The 23722-nt window shown below is 36.6% G+C and overlaps 1 protein-coding gene across 4 annotated transcripts in view; it reads left to right on the forward strand.

Annotated features, from left to right (window-relative positions):
• Positions 1-23722, forward strand: part of DPP10 (dipeptidyl peptidase like 10) — a 1559001-nt gene that overhangs the window by 1438919 nt on the left and 96360 nt on the right. For all 4 annotated transcript variants that reach the window (XM_051849637.2, XM_051849636.2, XM_051849638.2 and 1 more), the window contains exons 8-9: positions 10030-10150; positions 22897-23051. In XM_051849637.2, coding sequence (XP_051705597.1) covers positions 10030-10150; positions 22897-23051 — 276 coding nt within the window. The remainder of the gene's footprint in view (positions 1-10029; positions 10151-22896; positions 23052-23722) is intronic.

Below are 23722 nucleotides of genomic sequence, written 5' to 3' on the forward strand. Positions count from 1 at the left end.
TAGGAATATTATATCTGGCTTATTATCCTTAGGAATGGAGACTGACCTCTACTTCCCACCAAACTCACATAGTACAAGGCTCCTTCAAAATGGGAAGAGATGTCAGATGCTGAGTGGCCAAAGAAGAGAAAAGCATGTATGGTGTGTAGCTGATATAAAAAAAACAGGGAGAAGGGTCATTAACTTATCTCCTTCAAATACATAATGCTTCTTGTTGGGATAGCTGGATAAGAATTTGGTTCTTTTAAATTTGTGTCTTTTGTAGCCAATTACTTCCTGCTTCAAGTATTAAAAATGAATATCTATGTGTAGGTATACCAACCAATAAACATGACCTGGTTTTCATTACTTTGAACATTAAAAATGAAGTGTTAACATTATTCTTTTACAAGTGAGGGAATTGAAGATAGGTTAAGTAAAGTCATTCCCAAAATATTACAAAAGCAATTGGTATTTCTAGGACTAGATACCATGTCTCTCTGAGATGAATCCCATTTTTATGTAAGTTATTGAAAAAATAGTTATCTTTGAGATAAAACCATTTTCATGTAGATCAACATATAGCTCCTTTTATGTGTTTTCTCAATACTCAAAATTTTGCTTTTATTTTCTATTTTGGATTCTAATGACATGACTTATATTAGGCATTACGATTTCTCCTTTAAAAGTAAAAAGAAGAATGGAGGGTAGAAGAGTAAACAGATACATGATGATTGGGCATTATCAGGTTCTAGCGCTTTGTCACAAAAATCAATACCTGGGCGGCGCTGCAGCTCACTTGGCTAATCCTCCACCTTCGGCTCCAGCACCCCGGTTTCTAGTCCCGGTTGGGGCACTGGATTCTGTCCAGGTTGCTCTTCTTCCAGTCCAGCAATCTGCTGTGGCCCAGGAGTGCAGTGGAGGATGGCCCTAGTGCTTGGGCCCTGCACCCGCATAGGAGACCAGGAGGAAGCACCTGGCTCCTGGCTTCGGATCGGCGCAGTGTGCTGGCTGTGGCAGCCATTTGTGGGTTGATCCAATGGAAAGAAGACCTTACTCTCTGTCTCTGTCTCTCACTGCTTAACTCTACCTGTCAAAAAAAAAAAAAAATCAATATCTAAGGAAATTTTGTATACTACTAATAGTGTCGGTGACTATTCACCATCCATAGGTTTCAGTTTATTTCTTTGGGTTTTAAATATTTTTATTAACGTCTTCTCTTAGGCTAAATGATTTTTGAGAACTGAGGTAACCAAGAGACAGCTATTACATTTCATTGACTAGAGCTGTTCTTTTACTAACTCTTATCTGGAATCCATTTGTCTCCTGAAAAAGCATGGATGTAAGATAAGGCATTGGGACTGGGAAGTGACTTACATAATTATGAATTTAAAACAGAGGAATATATTTCACTTCTTTGAAAATGTACAATGTTCTGTAAAGGTTTTAAGGAGTAAGAACTCTTTGAAAGGGCTTCCTGATATGAATAATTGCAAATGTCAAGGGATGAGAGCTCCCTGATAGTGATTCTATTTCTAGAATGTCAGGTACTGATGCAAAGGTGACAAGAATGATTTGAATGAGTTGTTCTGTATCCAGGAGATGGTCCTGTAGAGAAGTGAAAGCAGCATTTATAACCAGCAAAGAGATTTGTTTAAGGCCAAATGCCAAAGGCAATCAAACCATTTAACTTGTGCTCATAGTTTTACTTTGCATTATACAAATGGACACATATCATTTATTACATCAGGCAAATTAGGGAACATAGTTTTATAAGAAGAATAAAGTTGAGTGCTGCATTGTGGTTTTCAGCAAAACATTGATAAGAAATTTATATAATAATATATTAAGTGACTTAGAAATATCAATAGAAATTCTGTATATTTTTCCTTTCGCTTTATTTTAGCATACATACAGTAAAACATATAGCAATTCTATGAGCCTTTTTGTGGGCTGATATAGGTAGATAGATAGATAGATAGATAGATATCATACAGATTTTGGTTACATATATTCCTTGGATTATTGTTGCTCAATCATACAGTTACACATATGTTCTGCCTTATTAATGACTTTTACAAAATGTACAAATTTTCTCTTTCACTTGTTGTGCAAAAGAGTTTTATTTGCTTTATATCCTTGGTACTATTAGCTCTCTTTCATTTTAATTCTTAACAAAAATGCTGTTTTTGGTTTCTGAGTTCATAATCTGTTGTTTTATCAGAGAATCTAAGTTGTGTAAATCAAAATAAAGACATCAAGGCTGTGATGAGTAATTTTTCCAAATGTTTCCTGAAGTGTAACATACTGCTTAGAGCAGGAAGCATTTTCTTCATTATTCAAAGGAACTAGATCTGCTAAGGGAATATGTCTAAATATTCCAAGAATTTTTATTTGTTAAAAATTTAAATTTATCTTGCAACATTTTTTGTACATGAGGAGATTGAACATGGCTTGTTGCCACATCTTTTGTTTATAGAAACCTTGTGTATATAATTATTCTCTACATGATGAAACTTTTAATTTTTAAAATATTGTTTTCTTCTATTTTTCTAAATTACTGCATAATTTTCATGTCTCATTTGTTTGCAAAATAATATTATATTGAATTCATTTTAATAAAAATAGTTTATTCTAATATGAATGCTTTTTGAATTTTTTATTTTAAATTCTAATTAGTTTTTAGCAGATTCAATGTAATTTAGATACTACGTTAGGAACATAATGATATTCCTTTCCTTCCAACAACCCTACTTCCCTCCCTCCCCCTTTCTACCTCCCACCTTCTTTTTTTCTCCTTTTCTTTTTGTTGTTTAGTTTTTGAGATAACATAGTTTACAGTTACAATAAAAAGGCTTAATACTTGAACAAATAGGAAGTTTAACAAATAAAACAAAAATATCCTAGTTTGGTTGGAATATAGACCACGGCTATAAACAATGTTTTGTATGAATTCTTAAAGAAATTGATCCACTGGCCTAGTAGAAAACTGAAATTTATTCCTAGTAAAATGAAAGACCTAAGATTCCCACAGAATTGGGAGCCGGGCTTGTACAAGGGAGTGTGGGGCTGCTGGAGTATGGCTGATGTACTGGGAACTAAAAGGAGCTGCAGTAATGGTTTTCTGGATGTTCAGGAACTATCACAGAAGGCAAAAGGTGAGAGCTACAAATTATGTGAAGGATATACAACCAGTGCCATAAAGAAATGCTACAATGATTACCTATGGCAGATGAAGTTTAGAAGGATTCAAGTGACTGATGCTAAGCATGACTATTAGGATTTGCAAACATTGTAGACTATACATACTAGGAATAATGACTTCATTTGACACTAATCATTCTTATTATTTTTTTTTTTTGACAGGCAGAGTTAGTCAGTGAGAGATAGAGAGAGAAAGAGAAAGAGAAAGAGAAAGAGAGAGAGAGAGAGAGAGAGAGAGAGAGAGAGAAAGTCTTCCTTTTTCCTGTGGTTCACCCCTGAAGTGCCGCTATGGCCGGCGCGTTGCACCGATCCGAAGCCAGGAGCCAGGTGCTTCTCCTGGTCTCCCATGCAGGTGCAGGGCCCAAGCACTTGGGCCATCCTCCACTGCACTCCCGGGAAACAGCAGAGAGCTGGCCTGGAAGAAGGGCAACCGGGACAGAATCCGGCGCCCCAACAGGGACTACACCACAGGCAGAGGATTAGCCTAGTGAGCTGTGGCGCCGGTCCAACTAATCATTCTTATTAAGCAGAATATTTGAGTTACCCATCTGCCAGCAGTCTCCCATTTCCACCATCCATTCTTTAATTTCTACCAATTATTTTCCTAAAAGTTGATCAGATCATTCATTCGATCATAACAATTAAAAGTTATCAATTACTGAAGAAGTTAGGTTCAAAGGTTTTGACTGAGCACTCGGGTTGCTCTCTGATTTGGCACTGGCTTGATCTTTAGAGCAATCATGGTATATAGAGAAGTGCTCTTAGCCTAGATAACTGTTCTTAAAATATTTCATAGTTGTTGGCTTTAGCTTATTCTATTCCTGCAGCCTGGAATTTGTTCCTCCCTACCTTCCTAAGCCCATGGAATCACTCTTTGTCTTTCATTATGTAAACTTAGCATCTCTTAAAAGTCTTTATGAACCAGTTCCCTGCTACTCAGCCATGCCACTTGTGCTAAGACCTGCAATCTGTGCTTTCTCTTTCTTGGGTTTTGGAAGTTTTCATGCCTATTTCTCATACAAAAAGATAATGTTATGTTTATTTTTTAAAAGATTTTTGTTGTTTATTTATTCAAAATACAGAATGAAAGAGAGAGAATGGAGAGAGCCACAGAGAGGTTTTCCATCCACTGGTACACTCCCCAAATGGCCACAACAGCTGGGGCTAGTCCAGGCCAAAGCCAGAAGCCAGGAACTCCATCTACATCTCCCACGTGGACGGCAGTGATCCAAGTTCTTCGCCATAGTTTGCTGCTTTACCAATCATATTCTCAGGAAGCTGGATTGGAAGCAGAGCAGCTAGGACTCAAACTGATGTCTCAGGCAGCAGTTTAACCCTCTGTGCCACAATACTGAACCATAAATTACAATGTTTTTGAAGATCGGTGCTATACATTAAAAGCCTTTGTAATCTCAGGGACACTTAGAAGGATGCTTTGAAACAACAAGTTACAAAGTAACTTTGGGAAATAAGTTATTGAATTATTTCATTTATTAAAGTTGTTCATGCAAAGAATTCATTTTCCTCTGAATCAATAGTTCTCTAGTGGAGGTGGCCCTTGCCCCAACCCACCCCAATCTCCAAGGAACATATGGAAAAATCTAGACACATTTTTGTCATCACTGTGGGATAGAAATACTACTGGCATCTTATGTGTAGAAGCCAGGATCCTGCTAAACATTCTGCTTGCAGAAGGCCATCCTCCACATAAAAATTACCTGGTCTTAAATGTCAATAGAGCCAAGTTTGAAAAACCCTGCCCTAGGCTAGGAAAACACTCTTATTGTCATCAGTTCCAAAAGTAAATAAACCAACAATGCCACTCATCCAGCCAATATACCAGATATTCTATAACACTATAATCTTTGTTTTCACTGAAATTAATGTTAGCACTTCATTCATACATGTACTAACTTGCATAATTTTTATACAAGCATAAATGCAGTCACTGATTGTCGGGGAAATGTAAATCAAAATGACAATGAGATATCAACTCATACTTGTCAGTATAGATATTATAAAAAATGAGAGAAAGGAGTCTTGGTGAGTATATAGAAAAATTCATTGATTACTGGTTGGAATATAAACTGGTACAGATGGTTGGCAAAACACTTTGGACATTCCCCAAAAAGTAACAAATAAAACTACTTTATGATTTATCAATCCCAATTCTGAGTACATAATGAATCAAATTTAAAGCAGGATCTCAAAGAGATATTAGCACTCCTGTGTTCACTACAATACTATTCACAATAGCTGAGGTGCGGAAACAACTTAAATGTCTATCTGTAGATGAATGGATAAAGAAACTGCTAAAAACATAGAATGAAAAGCTATTGAGCATTTAAATATAAGGGTATTTTTCAATATGCAGCAATATTGATGAGCCTTGAGGACATCATGCTAACTGAAATAAGCAAGCCAAAGAAAGAAAAATATTGTATATTCCACTTCTATGTGGAATCTAAAATAGTCAAATTCATAGAATCCAACAGAGGAACAATAGTTGCCAAGAACTAGTTGTTATCTCAGATAGTGGGTTAATTATAATATTTTCCCAAAAAGTAAGTAGTAGTAAAGGGCACCCAATTATAATATTAATTCCACTTTAACTTTATAGAACCTGTGATACCATTACAAACAAGGAGATACGTTTTTTAAGTATCGATTTATTGAAAGGCAATTTGACACCAGTGGAAGGGAGAGATAGATAATGAGATTTTCTGTCCTCTGATTCACTCCCCAAATGGCCACAACAGACAGGGCTCAAGGCTGAAGCTAGGACCAGAAACTCCATGTGAGTCTCTCATGTGGGTGGCAGGGTCCCAAATACTTGAACTATTATCTGCTTATTTCTCAGTTGCATTAGCAGGGAGCTAGAAGGGAAGCAGAGACTTGAACAGGTGCTCTGATATTAGGTGCCAGCAATACAGGTGACAGCTTAACCTGTTGTGATATAACACTAGCTTTAAATGGAAATAACCTAATGATTCAGAGTTTTCGAAAGTAATTTTTTTTGAAAATCACCCATCAGTGAGGGTGGAATAGCTTTTCAGTAATAGTTTTGCTAAAATAGAGCTAATGTTCTATTTTATGTATTTTGATATTTTTTCATTGAAGCAAGTGAAAAGTTTGTGATAGTATGCTATTCTGAGATTGTTTCTGCCATTGTCACTAGTTGAACCTGTCACAGTAAGCTGATTTACATTATGATTACTCTTATCTCCCAAGTCTTAATGACTTTCAACATATAATGCCCACTACCAGTTGGCTGCGGTGATCTGCTCAGCATCTCCTCACTCCACAAAAAAGGGTACCGGGATTTTTGGATGTCTAGCATCTTGAAGCACTGCAGATAGTTTTGGAAAGAGGTAGAAAAAGTGGTAAAGTGGCCCTTAAAGCCTTCTGCTTGGAAAGAATACATAATGTATCCAATCACTTAATCATGTGTGATATCAGCTAACACATTAATTAGAATTTCTTGGGGCACTTATCAAATATTGCCAAGTAGAGTAATTCAGCATATAGTATCTCGTTTCCTTCTGTTTCCCTTCTTGGTGACCTTACAAAATTTGAATTGCTTGGTGGGTAGATTAAGACCATTGAAGTTGAAAGCCTGGATAGTTGGCCTGCTTTGTGAATTAAAGAGTTAAAGATCTAATTGCGGTACCAATGCTGTGACTCAGTGGGTTAAAATCCTGGCCTGCAGCTCCAACATTCCATGTGGGCGCTGTTTCTAGTCCCGCTGCTCCAATTCCAAACCAGCTCCCTGCTATTGCATGTGGGAAAGCAGTGGAGGATGGCCCAAGTCCTTGGGGCCCTGCACCCATGTTGGAGACCTGGAAAAAGCTCCTGGCTTTGGATTGGCCCAGCTCTGAGAGTAGAGCCATTTAGGGAGGGAATCTTCTAATGGAATACCTCTCTCTCTCTCTGTCTCTACCTCTCTCTCTAATTCTGTCATTCAAATAAATAAAATAGATCTTTTTAAAAAATTAAGTTGCTCTTTATTTCTATTTGTTATGCTGGTTAAGAGGCTCATGGAAGGAATTGAACAATGGTATCAAATGATAATGGCCGTTAAATAGTAACTTTGGATAAATGACATTAATGTTTGTCATATTTCCAATGTGATTTATATCCAGTTACTGCTCCTGATGGTTGTGATTTGAATACTATTTAACTTCATCAGTGTGCCTGGGTAGTTAGTACAAGTAAGTATAAAGATCCTTTGAAAAGTTCATGGAACATGGAATTAGATATATTTGCATCAGTGCACAAAATTTTGAAATCGATTATAGTTGTTTCTTTTTTTCTTAATATGCATTTCCGTGAACATAATATGCAGTCATCAGATTGATAAGGCAGTAGTTGGAGTTTATAATTGACATAAATACAATTCAATCCAAAACATTGATAATTAACAAGGAGTTAGGAGATTATAAATATACATTGTTATCAAAGCAGCCACTAATTTTGTGTTCACTCGAGGAAAGATCTCGTGGACATTCTCTGGTATTGCAGGTTTTCATGGAATGTCATTAAAATTCTGATTCAATACTGCTTGTTCTTTTACATTGGAGCAGATGTCAGTTTCATATGGATTCTGAATATCATCCAATCTGTTCTTCAAATATAAATGTAATTACTGGTCAATAGTGTTGGATAATTTATACATCTGCTGAAGTCGTGGGGGTTTTATTAATTATTTTGAGTTAGAGTTTTTTCTCTGAGGATTGGGACCCTATTACTTTGGTGACATCATCCCTCACTCCTAACAATAGCTACATGTACTTGAATAGCCTTAGTGTGGATGATCTGTACTGTTCTTACTCAGGAGTCTTGTTAAGGGTGTGTGGTACACACATGGTAACTGAAGTGAAAACATTAAATATTATTTGTTAATGCGACTCTTCTGCCTCCTCTTTGACCTCTTCCCACTACTGCTACTACCATTCTAATACTGCTCATAATACATGTTATGCCACTGACCAATATTTTGGGATTATTTATTCATTGAAACTGTAAAGGTTTTATTTTGATTTATAGTTTATTGCCTACTGAAAGCTTAACTTATCTTGTGTGAAGTCAGCTTTGCTTTTAGTAACAGACACACATTTTATATATTCTACAATCATCATCTATCTCATTTATTCTCAACAGTTCTGCAAGGTACATGTGAATCCTATGTACATTTTATAAAGGAGAAGACAGATTTAGAAATATTACAAACTCACAAAAATCATTAAATTTAGTATTTTGAATTTAGTTTGCCTGATTGTAAGGCCCATGCTTTACAAAACACCCTACTATATAAATGGTTTCTGTTTTTTGTCCCCCAACATTTTTATTCTGATGTTGGCACTCTTACCTGTAATATAAAGAACTGTGTTATAAGGGTGGAATTACTAATTAGATACACCCACCAGTGAATGCCTGCCATATCACCAGAATCAAAACAGAATATCAGGAGCCAGCTTTGTGGCACAGAGGATTAAGCTATCACCTGTGATGTTGCTATTCCATATGGGTGCCTGTTTGAGACAAGCTGCTCCATTTCCAATCCAGCTTCCTGCTAATGTGCCTGGAAAATCAGAAGTATTTGGGATCCTGCTACCCATACAAGAAACCCAGAAAGAGTGGCAGGCTCCTCGCTTCATCATGGCCCAGCCCTAGCTATTGAAGCCATTTGGGGAATGAACAAGTAGATGGAAGATCCCCCTCTCTCTGCCTCTCCCCCCGCCTTCTCTGTCTCTGTAATGCTGACTTTAAGTAAATTCTCTCTTTCATATATATATATATATATATATGTATATATATGAAATTTTCTGGATATTAATATTATATTTTTCACCATGCACACTATTGTTTAAATATCTAGGACCTTATAATTACAGAGTTAATTGTTTTGAAAATTCTTGTGCTTTCTGTGTTTGGTATTATGTAATTACTCTGTAACATTCTGAAAATATGGGCATTAGGCCACCTTTCACCTTTGTAGTAAAACATTTGATCTAAATAGAAAATATTCTGCCTCCCCCAGTATGGAAGAAATGTGATTATATGGGAGGATATGTATGATTTACAATTTTATCTGGAATTATTTATCTCAAAGGCACATCCTTTTGTGTAGACCAATACTGTTTATTTTTTTTTATTGCTGCTTTTTGTTGTGGAGCTGTTGTTATTGATATTGTTTTGGAAAACTTGCCATTGCATTCAAATGAGAACTCTTCAGCTCTTAGGCAAAAGGTTATGATTATTGCCTTACTATTTAAAAAGGAGTTACCAAGGATATTGGTGCATTGGGATCTATGCTCCACTTACTAGCATAAAGGACATTTATTATAATTTCTTGTCATTGGTGATTCTGTGTGTCAAACTGCATAGCATCAGATTCTCTAAAGATTACTATGTCCATCACCAAATACATCTTTGCAGTTGTAAATGCCCCAGATTGGAGCTTTTTGGTTAGTTATCCATTATTAAAATGGTGTACTGTTTTCAGCTCTCAACCTCTTGAGTTTGTAATAGTTTGTCCTAAAGTCAAATCTATTTTGTTGTGTGGCAGAGAGATGTTTAAGTAGATGAAACATTGTTGCTGAAAATATGAAATAAAAAAACAATGTCAATTGCCACATGATTCCCAAATGATAACCTGATGTTGACATGATAGGGAGAGAAACAGCCATTAATATTTGAAAATAATACAAATATGTGTGGAACCAGTTTGAAAGCAAACAAGTAAAACATGTAGCTAGTCTGTGATCATTGTGTAACAGGAAAGTTTATTAACGGTATCCTAACATGTTGAGTTTTTTGTACTTTTTCATATGCCTCCTGATCTAGATTTATATTTTTGAAAATAATATCTACTATCAACCTGATATAAAGAGCAGTTCACTGAGATTGACATCTTCTGGGAAAGAAGGAATTATTTTTAATGGCATTGCTGACTGGTTATATGAAGGTGAGTTGAACAGATTTAGTTTCAAAGGATACAAATGATCATTTTTACACATTTTATTAAAAATTGTTCATTATAAAATAATATTTACAGCACTATTTCTTTTCCTCATTTCCCCTCAAGATATCATTCAGGCTTTCATATCTTTGTATGTGCTCATGGTTTGTTTGTACTTTACATTTACTTCTGTTATTCCTTTAGGGTGTGTGTGTTTGTGTGTGTTGTTGAGGTTACAAGGAGTTTATTTTTGATGAACTAATGAAAGTGAATGATCACCTTACATCACTCTCAAATTAGATGCTGAATTTTTTGACTATCTGGAAAATAAACAACTTTTTTTGCATGCATGAAATTCATTTGATTTGAGACATCCTCATAGAGGCATTCTATAACATTTTAAAAGCTATCACATAGAAAAATAAAGGACTCCTAAAATGTTATTTTCAACAATGATTGAATAGAGTTCTAGTAATAAGTGAGTGCATATAAATATATTGGGTCATGAAAATATCTGTTTTTGATCATGTACCAATTATCAGCTGAGTTTTGGATATAGATTCTGGTAAAAACACAAAGCTTAAGTTCAAGACTGCAACGGATCTAAACAAAATATATCAGGATTTTAAGTGAGTCTATTTAATTTCAAATTATAAGTTAAGAATCACCAAGGAAATCCGTAGTAGTAAATGCAGTCTCTCTACTTCATGTTCTGTATTTATCATCTTGTAAGGTAGGTGAATCATGTAGATCAATTCATTCCCTCACTCAGTGAATATTGAAACCCGGTCATTTGCAACAAGATGGAGGAATCTGGAAAATATTATGCTGAGTGAATTAAGCCAGTCCCAAAGAGACAAGTATCATATGTTCTCCCTGATCAGTGACAACTAGCTGAGCACCAAAGAGGAAACCTGTTGAAGTGAAATGGACACTATGAGAAACAGTGACTTGATCAGCTCTTGTCCTGACTGTTGATGTACAATGCAATACTTTATCCATTTTAGTATTTTTTTTTGTTCTAGTACTATTGGTTGAACTCTGTGATTAACACACAATTATTCTTAGGTGTTTAAATTTTAACTGAAAAGTGATCCCTGTTAAATATAAGAGTGGGAATAAGAGAGGAAAGAGATGTACAATTTGGGACATGCTCAATCGGACTTGCCCCAAATGGTGGAGTTAGAAATGTGCCAGGGGATTCCAATATAATCCAATCAAGATTGCATGTACCAATGCCATCTCACTAGTCCAAGTGATCAGTTTCAGTTCACAATTGATCACACTGATAGGTCTAAGAGTCAAAGGGATCACACAAACAAGACTAGTGTCTGCTAATACCAACTGATAGAATCAAAAAGGGAGAGAACGATCCAACATGGGAAGTGGGATACACAGCAGACTCATAGAATGGCAGATGTCCTAAATAGCACTCTGGCCTCAGAATCAGCCCTTAAGGCATTCAGATCTGGCTGAAGAGCCCATGAGAGTATTTTAGGCATGGAAAGCCAAGACACTCTGGGAAAAAAAAGAAGACCTAAATGAAAGATCTCTGAGAGTGAGATCCCAGTGGAAAGAAAGGGGCCATCAAAGAAGGAGGTACCTTTCTCTGAAGGGAGGAGGTAACTTTCACTTTGACTATGACCCTGTCTGAATAAGATTGAAGTCAGTGAACTCAAAAGGCTTCCATAGCCTTGGCAACTCATGACTAGAGCCTAGGGAGATTACTGACACCATACACAAGAGTGTCAAATTGTTAAGTCAACAACAGGAGTCACTGTGTACTACTCCTCATGTGGGATCTGTCCTTAATGTGTTGTCCGATGTGAAGTAATGTTATAACTAGTACTCAAACAATATTTTACACTCTGTGTTTCTGTGTGGGTGCAAACTGATGAAATCTTTACTTAATATATACTGAATTGATCTTCTGTATATAAAGATAATTGAAAATGAATCTTGATGTGAATGGAATGGGATAGGGAGCAGGATATGGGAGGGGTGCTAGTGGGAGGGAAGTTATGGGGGGGAAAAGCCATTGTTATCCATAAACTGTACTTTGAAAATTTATATTTACTAAATAAAAGTTAAAAAAAAGATCTACTACATTATATATATTTATCTAGGTCCCAACAAAGAGCAGGCAATGAAAACAATAGCTCTGAGGACCTTACATTCAAGTGAAATATTTTGCTAGGTGGAGCTATTTTAATAAGGAAAGATGTCATGGTCCTGAAATATTTATGTATGTGCATACTTACATACTTTGTAATATATTTCTTCTTACCAACCAACAGTAAATAATAAAAGACTTTTAGAGGCTAAATCTCAATTTAAGGAATTGTAAGAACCATTATGTATTATCAGTGATAGTTATGCTATGAAAAGTTTATATCTAAAGAAATGCACAAATAGGTAATTATGATTTTTGATTAATGTGACTGAAGCTTGCTGTGACTTTCCTATTTCAAAAAGATGAATTGTTGGAGAGGTCTGGCATGGTCTACTGAATTGGAAAAGCAAATGGGGAACAAATTTGAAACTTAAGTAATTCTGGGAAGCTGGGTAATAGAAACTAAGTGATGCCCTAACCTAGAGAAGCATAGAGACAGAAGCATACCCTTTATCGTCAAAAAGTTGTTGGCACTGTGTAGGATCCCTGCAGATAAAGACAAACTATCCATGCAGTGTGCTAAGTAGTTGCAATGCAGGAAACAAGGATTCTCAGGAATGACAAAGCAATAAGACAGACTGTTCTAGGAGATGACAAACCTTTTCCTAAAGGAGAAATCTTGAGTTGAGCCTTAAAAATAAAAAAAAAAAAAACACCTGAGAAGACATAAGCAAGAAAAGACCAAGTTGAAGTAATGGCTTGCAAAAACCATAGAAGGATTAAGCAGCATAGCATATGCCAGGGAAACTAAACTCTACTTAATATTAGTGAAGCATAAAATTAGACACTAGTAGACAGTAAGAACTAAGGGAAAGTGACTTAAACAGGGATCTGCAGTTTCAATTATTTTCTACTAGAAAAAAAGCACTTAATAAAGTTTGTAGAAAATGAAATGAAAAGCTACATTTTTATTGATGCATAATATTTTTTGAAGTCTGTGCTTAGTTTTTTCATAGTACAGCCTTTTCCAAGAACTTTTTGAAGATAGAAAAATGGATTGAAGAGATTAGCTCTCCCATAAAATTGATCCGGTGGGTTGTGGTGTGAAGTTGCAATTGACTAGAAAAGAGCACTGAGTAGCTAAAAAGGATGTTCTTTGCTCTAACAGGACATCGTAAGCAATGGAACTAAAATCACACAGCAGGAGGAGGAAATTCTAAAATTAATGATGCCAAAAATAGATATGGATTGGTGGCTAAAGAGATGGAGTGCTTGAGAAGTCAAGAATGATTCTGGCTACTGCTGTAGGTCATTGATACATAGTGGTGGCAGACACTGAGTGAATATTAGCAAAGAATAGTAGATTTTCATGGGGAAGAGGAATAAGTAACTAGAACGTGAACATTTTACAGATGGCTAGCATGCAACATTGGGCAGCACAATGTGATCCTCAATATCAGTGAACTGGTAGGTTAAGCGGAGTATACTAAATGTAGACTGAGTCTAGTTTTGTGATGTGATCCCTGTTCAAGACAACTTGGGCCTCTGTCCTAATGGGAAGGCTTCATATATGTTATGGGAATTACATACTCAAGGACGTTATTTAAGATTTATTTATTTATTTACTTGAGAGGCAGAGTTACAGAAGAGGGAGGGAGAAACAGAGAGAAAGGTCTTCCATCAGCTGCTTAACTCCCTAAATGTCCTCAACGGCCAGAGCTGCGCCAATTCGAAACCAGGAATCAGGAACCTCTTTCAGGTCTCCCACATGGGTTCAGGGGCCCAAGTACTTGGGCCATCTTCTATCTTTTCCAGGCCATAAGCAGAGAGCTGGATGGGAAGACGAGCAGCTGAGAAATGGACTGATATCCCTATGGAATGCCGGCACCCCAGGCAGAGGTTTAACCTACTATGCTACAGTGTCAGCTCCACTCAATAACATTTTAAGGCAAGAAATTAGAGACTATTTTCTGACAAGTAAGATAATTATCTTAATTAGAGAATAATATTCTATACATTTAGGCTGAGAGTGAATATCATGTTGGAGATGGAAAGAGACAGATAACAAAAACTTTGATGCTAAACTGCAAGTCTGATGCATTCCAAAAGCGAACTGGAAAACATATAGTTTGTGCCACGCAGATTAAATTCAATATTTATGGCTCCCTTGATCAAGGGATAATAAGAAATTCCATGTAGGTATGTGATTTAATCCTCACAATACTAGGGAATATAACCACTTACTAAAAAATCAAGGCTCAGGCAAGGTTAGTGACATGGACAGGTCTAATGAACAGCAGAGTTAGCAATTGAATAGGTGTCTCCCTTTCCCTAGGCTACTCCACTTGTTACAGTGGGATGCTTTTCATTATTCCTTAAGACACAATGCACATTTTCAGGCCTAAACCATCAGATTTGGCTCATCTGTTTCCTCAGTCAAAGGTTTCGAACCCTAACACCTACACAATTCAATTCTTTCATTTCAAGGTGAAGTAACTGTACCAGAGTTATTGTTGACATTTGGCAGTGGCACTTAAGCAAGTCAGAAGTTCTTGATTTTTCTCAACATTTTGGCTGTCATTCCCAACCTGAGCTTCAAGAACCTTAGATGCACCTTAATCTCCCATTGTCACTTTGCTTTTCTTGTGAGCTCCCAGACTCCAGACCTTTTCATTTCCCTTCAATGTGCTTGTCAAAACACACTGATACCACCTGGAGAATTCATGTGATCTGCAGTTCTATTCCTTTTTATTGCTTTACAGAAATCAATCAAAATCTACATTAGCATATGTGGGAGACTCAGAAAGTAACACATAACATCAATTTTTTTTTTAAATTGTGATTTTACTTTCTGTAAATATGGAAAATGATGAGAGAAGGTATAACATATAATACAATAATATGTTTTTATAACACATTTTAGGGACATGGCTTAATCGTGCTAGAATCAGGCCAACCTGTGAGTGTGGCTATTTCTCCCAAACATAGTCAATATGAAGTCATTGAAAGTGTCATTTTAAGCTTCTATGCTTCTACTACTAGCATGAGGAATATTCAGTTCCCATGGAGAATAAAACCATACATATATATATATATTTATGTATGTATATATATAATATACATAAATACATTTAAAAGGGTTGATAAAGTTTGAAAAACACTCAAATTGAAGATCGTTTTCATTATTTGCACATCTTATGCTATTCATATAAATCATTTCTTTTAAATGGGCAATATAACTAAATATCAAATCAAAATTTTGTTAAAAGAAAACATTTGGATGTAGGCATTTGCCCTAGTTATTTAGACAACAACTGGAAAATACATATCCCATATCAGAGTGCCTGTGTACAAATCCTGTGTCTGCTTCTAATTCCAGCTTCCTGCTAATGTGCACCCTGGTAGACAGCAGGTAATGCCTCAAGTAATTTGGTCTTTGCCACCATGTGGGAAACCACAATTGAATTCCTGGTCCTGTATTCAGTCTGGCCCAGCCCTGGCTGTGGTGGAAATTTGCAAAATGAACTGGTGGGTGAGAGATCTTTCTGTCTGCTCTACCTCCCTCTCTCTTCCCTATTCAAATAAAATATATAAATAAAAATGTGTACAAAACTTAAATTTTGTTAAATGAAGGTAATGTTAACAGTTGTCATATTCACATCTTTAAAAGTTCCCATTAAGGATTCACTATATTTAATAGAAAAAAAGCATGACTCTCACTTCCAAATATTTCTATATATGGATAATGGAACTACTGTGTCTAAATGATTTACAATATTTTATGTGCTCATATTTTTAACGGAGTTTTTGAGATTCAGCCCTCAGCTCTGAGGCACATATATATTTCAGTCATTATATGAGAATATGAAGAGGAATAAATGTTTCTATGTTTTGGTTGTTTCCAACTTAGTGGGGGTGATAAACTATTAAGAATTGTTTAGGAGAGGAAGGAACTATTCAGAGCATGGTAAACAGAGGTATGAAAATATCTTTTCAGATAATAAATGTAATTATAAATAGAATTAAGCCTAAGAGGACTAAGGAATCTAAGATGTTTTATAGAATAAATGGACATTGCATTTATCCTCAAGAATGTTAAGATTAAAGAAGTGAGGGGAAAATTACAAGTTAAACAATATCCTCAGTAGATTGCTATTGGCACACTTTTTCATTTAATAAATAGTCCAAAATGCCTCTTTTTACTTTATTTTTCACCTTTTTGTGAACCCATGAAGTTACATTTATTCCTTCATTGATTTAATAAGTATTTACTGAGCATTTACTAAGACCTATCATGAGGAAGTAGCCATGGAAACCAGAAGATGGAATTATTAGTGGTGGTGAGGCACTGAAGGTCAAACAAGCTAAGGATTGGAAAATTACTATTAGATTTGCTTCTAGATATTTGATAACCATACCAGCAGCAACATCAATCAATTGGTGGGGCCAGAAGCAAAACTGCAGTGAATAGAGGTATAAGTGTGAAAGGAGCAGCATATAAATATAGGAAGTTCTTTCAAGAAAGTTGACGGTGATATACAGAAAATAAGAAGAAAGAATCTACCAGAGCCCTACAGGGCTGGCAGTAACATCTTCAGAAAATCCTATCTGTCTAAATTGATAAACTATAAATGTATAAAACCAGCTTACTTTTCAGAATAGCATGTTAATCTCAACACAATAATGGTACCTTAGTTTTCTGGAAATGCTTTGTTTTGAGGCTATGTTTTTAAGAGTCTGTGATAAAACGACATGTGTTGGAAACTCCATCTGTTCTGCAGTGATGTTTCTTAAATCAGAGTAATAAAAATGAAGAAGAACCAAACTTACACTAAATTGAAATGAATGCAATTTGTAAAAATAAATTGTTTGTAAATAATGCAATATAATTAACATAGGACATCTCAATCCACGAGTAAATATCCCAATTAGTTATGATTTAAGAAGCTTGTGCTTTATCCAAGATAACTGTTAAGAAAATGCACATTAAAATACTTGTATTTATTTTTCACTCCAGTTAGCTTTATTTTTGCATATGAAGATAATTATATAAATTAGTGTTTTGGTATGGTAATATTTTTGTGGGGAAGAACATTAGGCACAAATCAATTCAGTGTAATAAAAATAGGTGATACTTGTTTTCTGATAAAAATGTCCTCAAATCTGGGCCATGCTTACCCGTGAGGAATACTAAACACACATACTGAAGCACCTGTGCCAGAACACATTTCCTAGAAATTCAGAGAGTTGACTTTATTTTTTTAAATATTTTTATTTATTTATTTGATAGGTAGAGTTACAGAGAGAGAGAGAAAGGTCTTCCTCCCATTGGTTCATCCCCCAGATGGCTGCAACGGCTGGAGCTATGCTGACCCGAAGCCAGGAGCCAGGAGCCTCCTCCTGTTCTCCAATGCGGGTGCAGGTGCCCAAGCACTTGGGCCATCCTCCACTGCCCTCCCGGACCACAGCAGAGAGCTGGACTGGAAGAGGAGCAACCGGGACTAGAACCCGGTGCCCATATAGGATGCTGGCGCCACAGGCGGAGGATTAACCTAGTGAGCCACGGCGCCAGCCCCAGAGATTTGACTAACCAACAGGATATTTCCGTACCTTCAATTCTCACAAGAATTAAAATTTAAACTCAATATACCCATAACATATTTATTACTATATTCAATTAGGCATGTATATCTTATATGTCATCAGCCAAATTATAAATTATTTATATAAATTTTGGCCAAGATCAAAGCTGGATAAATATGGTACATTTGCAAGACAACAATTCCAACAGACTTACTAAGGACAAGAACTATGGAACCTTTGCCTTGTAAAGGTTTGGTCACTAAAGCCTGAAGTTGAGAGGGAGAGGGAAGGCAGTCACTGGAAATGAGAAGAGAGAAATCCTGTAGGTTTTCTTTCTTTCCTTCTTCTTCTTTTTTTTTTTTTTTCTTTTTAACAGTAATAGAAGAGTGAGTTTTGTTTGAGAAACACATTCAGACTCCTATGATTTAAATGAGTTAGAGCCAAGAAAACTTCTATACACTCCCTTCATTTAAATTCCCTGGTTTCATTTTGGCCATCCCCACCCAGAAGTGACAGAGTATGGGACTATTTTGTTGTTTAAATTAAGAGCTTGTGTTCCCAAAAGAGTAGGATACATACACAAATCCTATCTGTTACTTTTTCATTGTAGGATGATATGAGTCCAATTAATTCATCAAAAACTTAAAGAGACAACCACAACTTATTGTTTTCACATAAATTTGTGGAAAAAACATCCAAGTTAAGAAATGAATCTATCACGTGGCCTGGGTTGTTAATCATGACTGCATTCCTCAACTGCCCATTCCTTTTTCATTTACTCTATCAGTATGTTAACTAGATGCATTATTTGACTGATGGATTAACCTAATACTTCTCAAATGTTTTTCCTTTTCATTCTTTTCTTAATTAGGTTGCTACAATTTCAGTTTTCATTTGACCAGTGTTATTAGAAAAGGATTTATTTGTGAATCTCTTGAGTTCCAAATAAAAGCCTCCTTCTTTTCCTAAGTATAGAAATGACAAGTTTTACTCACTGGGGATGGGATCAATTATTAGACTGAGGGTAGTGACTGCTCTCCTCTCTTTATTATTTATTTATTTGTAATTAGGAGCCCAAAATGGATAGAGGGGGAATATCAGCTTCCAATTTGGTGTGCTATGGATAGAACAGGACATGGCATCCCAAACTCAGGCAGAAATTTCAGACACAAAGTCCTATATAGTTATTTAATGCTGATGATTGAAGGATTAGGGTGGATATTTGATGCAATTATGATGGCTAGGAAATGGATCCTATGGGAGATCTTTATGGTTTTGGATATGTGTTCTCAAGGGTAGTTCTTTGCAGAAGGTTGGTGGTGTAAGTTGAGTTTGGTCAAGTTTCTCTCTCTACTGCCTGGTTACCTATATGATTGTTCCTTCGCCTATATTCACCCATTGCAAGTCTCCATCACACATCAGATTAATGGGGATGCCGCATTTTAGACTGTGAACCTCCAACTGGAAGCCAAAATAAACTTTTTTTTCCTTTTCCTTTCCTCTCATATATTTTAGTTAAAAAATGAATAGCTAAACAATACTTGGAATAACAGAAATTATGATTATGTTCCTGTTGGAGACTTTCAAACTTAAGCCAATGGGACTTCCAAACCTTCAATCTCATTCCTAAGGGAACAAGGAGCAAAGGTGTCCAGTGGATTAATGGTATAATAGTGAGAGCAGACACTACTTCTTCCTAACCCTTAGTTCTTAAATCTGGTTATGATTGACTATGCAGTAGGGGTATTTTGTGCTGTAGGATGGATCTCAGCTTCAACAAATTTTGTTTGTTGTCAAACAAAAGTACCCAAACTGAGCTAGAACAGAGTGCTCACTCTTCTATCAGTCAGGATACAAATAGCTAACAGAGAATATGAGAACAGTTAATTGCATTAGTGAGGCCGTTGCTCTTCTTTTTGCCATAAAATATGTCCTATTTGGAAATTTAATGTACATTCCTATGGTAATAGAGAAGTTATTCTGTAAGTTTACACATGGTATGCATGACAAGACTGTAAGCAGCAGAGACAATTGTACTCCCAGAATGTGTGTTTGTCCCTGTGAGTCCACCTGCCATCATGTAGTCAAATGATTCTTCTGAGAGGATACAACACCAACATCTCAAAGATGTACATTAGTCTTAGCAGATAAGGGTGGTGCCAGAGGCTGGCTGACATAAAGAACTTCCATGGGTCAGTCAGTGTCCATCTGCCATGACTGTGCTCTGATGGACATCAAATTTATAACTGTGTTTTTCTCTTATCCTTGTTCAGGTGATCTTTTTTATTTTTTATTTATTTGACAGGTAGAGTTATAGACAGTGAGAGAGAAAGGCAGAGATAAAGTTGGTTCACTCCCCAAATGGCCACTACGGCCGGAGCTGCGCCGATTCGAAGCCAGGAGCCAGGTGCTTCTTCCTGGTCTCCCATGCGGGTGCAGGGCCCAAGCACTTGGGCCATCCTCCACTGCCCTCCCGGGCCACAGAAGAGAAAAGTAGTGGAAGAGGAGCAACCAGGACTAGAACTGGCGCCCATATGGGATGGCAGCGCCACAGGCAGTGAGTGGATTAACTAAGTGAGCCATGTTGCCTGCCCCTGATCTTTTGTTATTATGCATGACTCAAGATGGATTCATGCTTAAAGTCAGGTCTCCTTACACAAAAAGTAGACAAATATTTTCAATATTCTGACCAAGAGGATTTATGTTTATTTTTATCTTTCAATACCATTGTTGAGTCAGATCATAATACAGAACCTGTCCAGTTCCAGCATCTTCATGTACATTATGCCAATTTGCCCAAAAATAAGGCCTACACTTACTTTTTTCTGTCATCTTGGATTATGGTAAGTGGCTCAGCTAACAACCAGTACATGATGACCAGTTTGCATTGCATAGTCAGTTGGTATCCCACAGTCAGGCTGATTTCCACGAGAGTCCAGTTGAGAGCTCTTTTTGAAATAAATAATATTTATCAACAAAAGAGAGAATGATCTTTCTCTAAAACTCATATGTCCTGTGCTGTAATTATTATATGGGGGTTCCCAAGGCTGAAGACACTTACATCACCATTGGCTCTGGGGGGTCACAAGGTAGGAGTGGAAGAAAAGGTTATACCATGGCCTAGTTCTGTTGCAAAGCCCTCAGTTGCTTGGGTTCTAGTTCTGAATAGAACTAGATGGTAGACAGCCTTACAGGTTAGCTGGAAAATAGAAACAAATCATACGTGCAAATGTGGTTTTGTTGTATTCAGAATCAGGAGTCTTTATTTTCTTTTTTTATGTGTAAGTGCAGTTTCAACAATGTTTCTCTCATATTAGAAGAAATACTTCTCTGAGTCCCAGACCACTAGGTCTCTACAAAATTCTCTGATGTTTCAGATTCTTGAATTTTAAAGAAAATGTTCTCCTATACTCTGCAAATATCCAGAGATGGACTAGTTCCCTTGCTAGAGATTGCCTCTGTCACCAAGAAAACATGTGAGAATTTTGAGGTTAAGAATTGTTGGCCATTAAATTTAGCTAAATATAGTAGTAGTCAAGTATAAAATGTGTGATTCATGAGACTGATCCAGAAAACACAAGTAATACTGCCTACCTTTACCAAAATATCCTTATCCTAACTGTTAGAGCCCCCATTGTTCTTCACCAGTATCTTCTTCATTTTAGTTTGAAAGAACACATGGACATGAGCTCCTAATTGAAGTTGCATCTGTCTAACCTTTCCTGTATTTTCTTGGCCCTCAGCCATTTCTTCTCTTGCTACAGAAGACTGGGTTCATGACCATTTGTTCTCCATGTGCATTACTGATCTCACAGTCATGGTTTCAGTTTCTTGTTTTTCCTATGTGCCTCCCTGGGATGTCAGAAGAACCAGGTGCACTGTGTTTGTGTTCATCATTGATTTTGTTTCAACTAAGTGCCATAAACATTTCTTCTCTCAGTGTCCTTCCCCTCTACCTAAATTTTATTCCATGACATTAACATAGGCCATTGGTTATTCACAATTCCACCCTTGCTGTGGATTATCCATACCCCAATTCCTGCCAGGAAACCCGAGTATTACATCCCACATACGAGTGTTATGTGTGTTTGTGTGAGCATGATCATGTGTATGAGAAACCTAATCTCAAAATCTAATCTCAAGAGGCTCGCTTCTGAATATACCTCTGATATTAATTACTGAATCTGCCAGGTTTCTAAAAAGAAAGTGTTGGCACATTCAATAAAATGATTTGATTTATTTACAAAGAGACAAATTTCAAAGGAGAAGGTATAGAGCAATTAGAAAGGAAAAGGCTGTAATCTAAACTAGTATCAGACAAGTTGTTACCACCCTGCAATGACAGAGATTATCTATTGTCTGACAGGAAAGGAGACAACTGTGTAGATGAGACTGCATTGACAGTAGTGACATCACTGCAAGTGCACAGCCCGCCTGAGGTGACAATGCAGGAGGCAGCCAAGGGAATAAGTAACCTGATTTTATTCTCTTCCTTCTACTCTTCTACTCTGACAAAGCACCATAATGATCCCATCTGCTGGAATCCAGCAGGTGTGGGGACCATTTTGATGTAGTTTATAGGAAAGAAATTTTAGATAAGTGGATAATAGATATCCAAGATATTTCTTATCCTATTTCCCTAGAGGTTAAAGTAATTGGAATAATTTAGTAGGTCCTCAACTTGTTTGATGAAGAGAGAATGGAACCATGACTGCAAGCAAATATGAATGAGTGGTGACACATGTTTCTAGGCTGTGTCTTGCTCTTCCATCACTGTTCTCTTCCGTTTGACTACAGCAGTGCTTTCATCGGCTCTGTTCACATTGCTGCCGATCCATGTAATCCCTATTTCACTGCTTCATTCTTTTCTTCCTTTGCATCTGCTTTTTCTGATGTTTAAAGAGTGTATAAAGGCAGAATTCTCAGGGAAGTTCATAAAAGTCGACCGTACTCTCTGGAAGGATACATGCCCAGTGAGGATTTCAAGGACGAATGTCTTTGGGTCGCTGAGCCCACATCTCTACAGTTGATTTCAAGTAATGCTCATTTATTCTAGAGGAGCTTCTGCATTCTCACATCGCCCACTGGTGGTCACCAGATGGAGAGAGGCTTGCCTTCCTGATGATAAATGACTCACTGGTGCCTAACATGGTTATCCCTCGGTTTACTGGCGCATTGTATCCCAAAGGGAAGCAGTATCCATATCCAAAGGTAAGTAACACAGCAGTGCTGGAGTGTTTTCTTTTACTAAGTGGATAGTGCTTTTTATTATAAACAAAATGTCTTTGGAGGAAAAAAGGAAGTTTTCTTTATTTGTGGGCAGACATTTTCCAAGCTTGCAATAATTTATACCCAGTATTTGGGAAGAAAGACATACAGATGATACAAGAACGTCAGAACTTTCCCTTTTGCTACACTTCTTTTCTTCTGATGCTCATTTTGTATTTTCTCACCTTTTCCATTAGAAAAGAATAAAAGGTAGTAAGAGCATTGATGGCAGAGTAAATAATGCCAGCTTATAAGTGGGTAGTGGGTGTTACAAGGGAAGGGAAACCCCATGCTCAAGTAAGATGGAAGTTCCTGGTTAAAATGGAAAAAAAAATTTGCTTCCTTTCAGATGATTTCTTAGATAACTTAATATACCAATATGTTAATGTGCATTATAAATCTTGATAAAAACTGACTAAGCATAAAAATTCTCCAGTAAAGAATAAACTAAGCATGAAGAAACTCAATAAAGAGTAGACAAAGCATAAAGAATCACCAGTAAAGACTAGACTAAGCATAAAGAATTTCTTAGTATTAGTATTGATATCAGCATTATTTTGGCAGAGCATAATGTGGAACATACTTCATGAAATGCTGGTATTGAGTCATAGCCA

Source organism: Oryctolagus cuniculus, chromosome 3 (genome assembly GCF_964237555.1).
Source record: "Oryctolagus cuniculus chromosome 3, mOryCun1.1, whole genome shotgun sequence".
NCBI classification, from domain to species: domain Eukaryota; kingdom Metazoa; phylum Chordata; class Mammalia; order Lagomorpha; family Leporidae; genus Oryctolagus; species Oryctolagus cuniculus.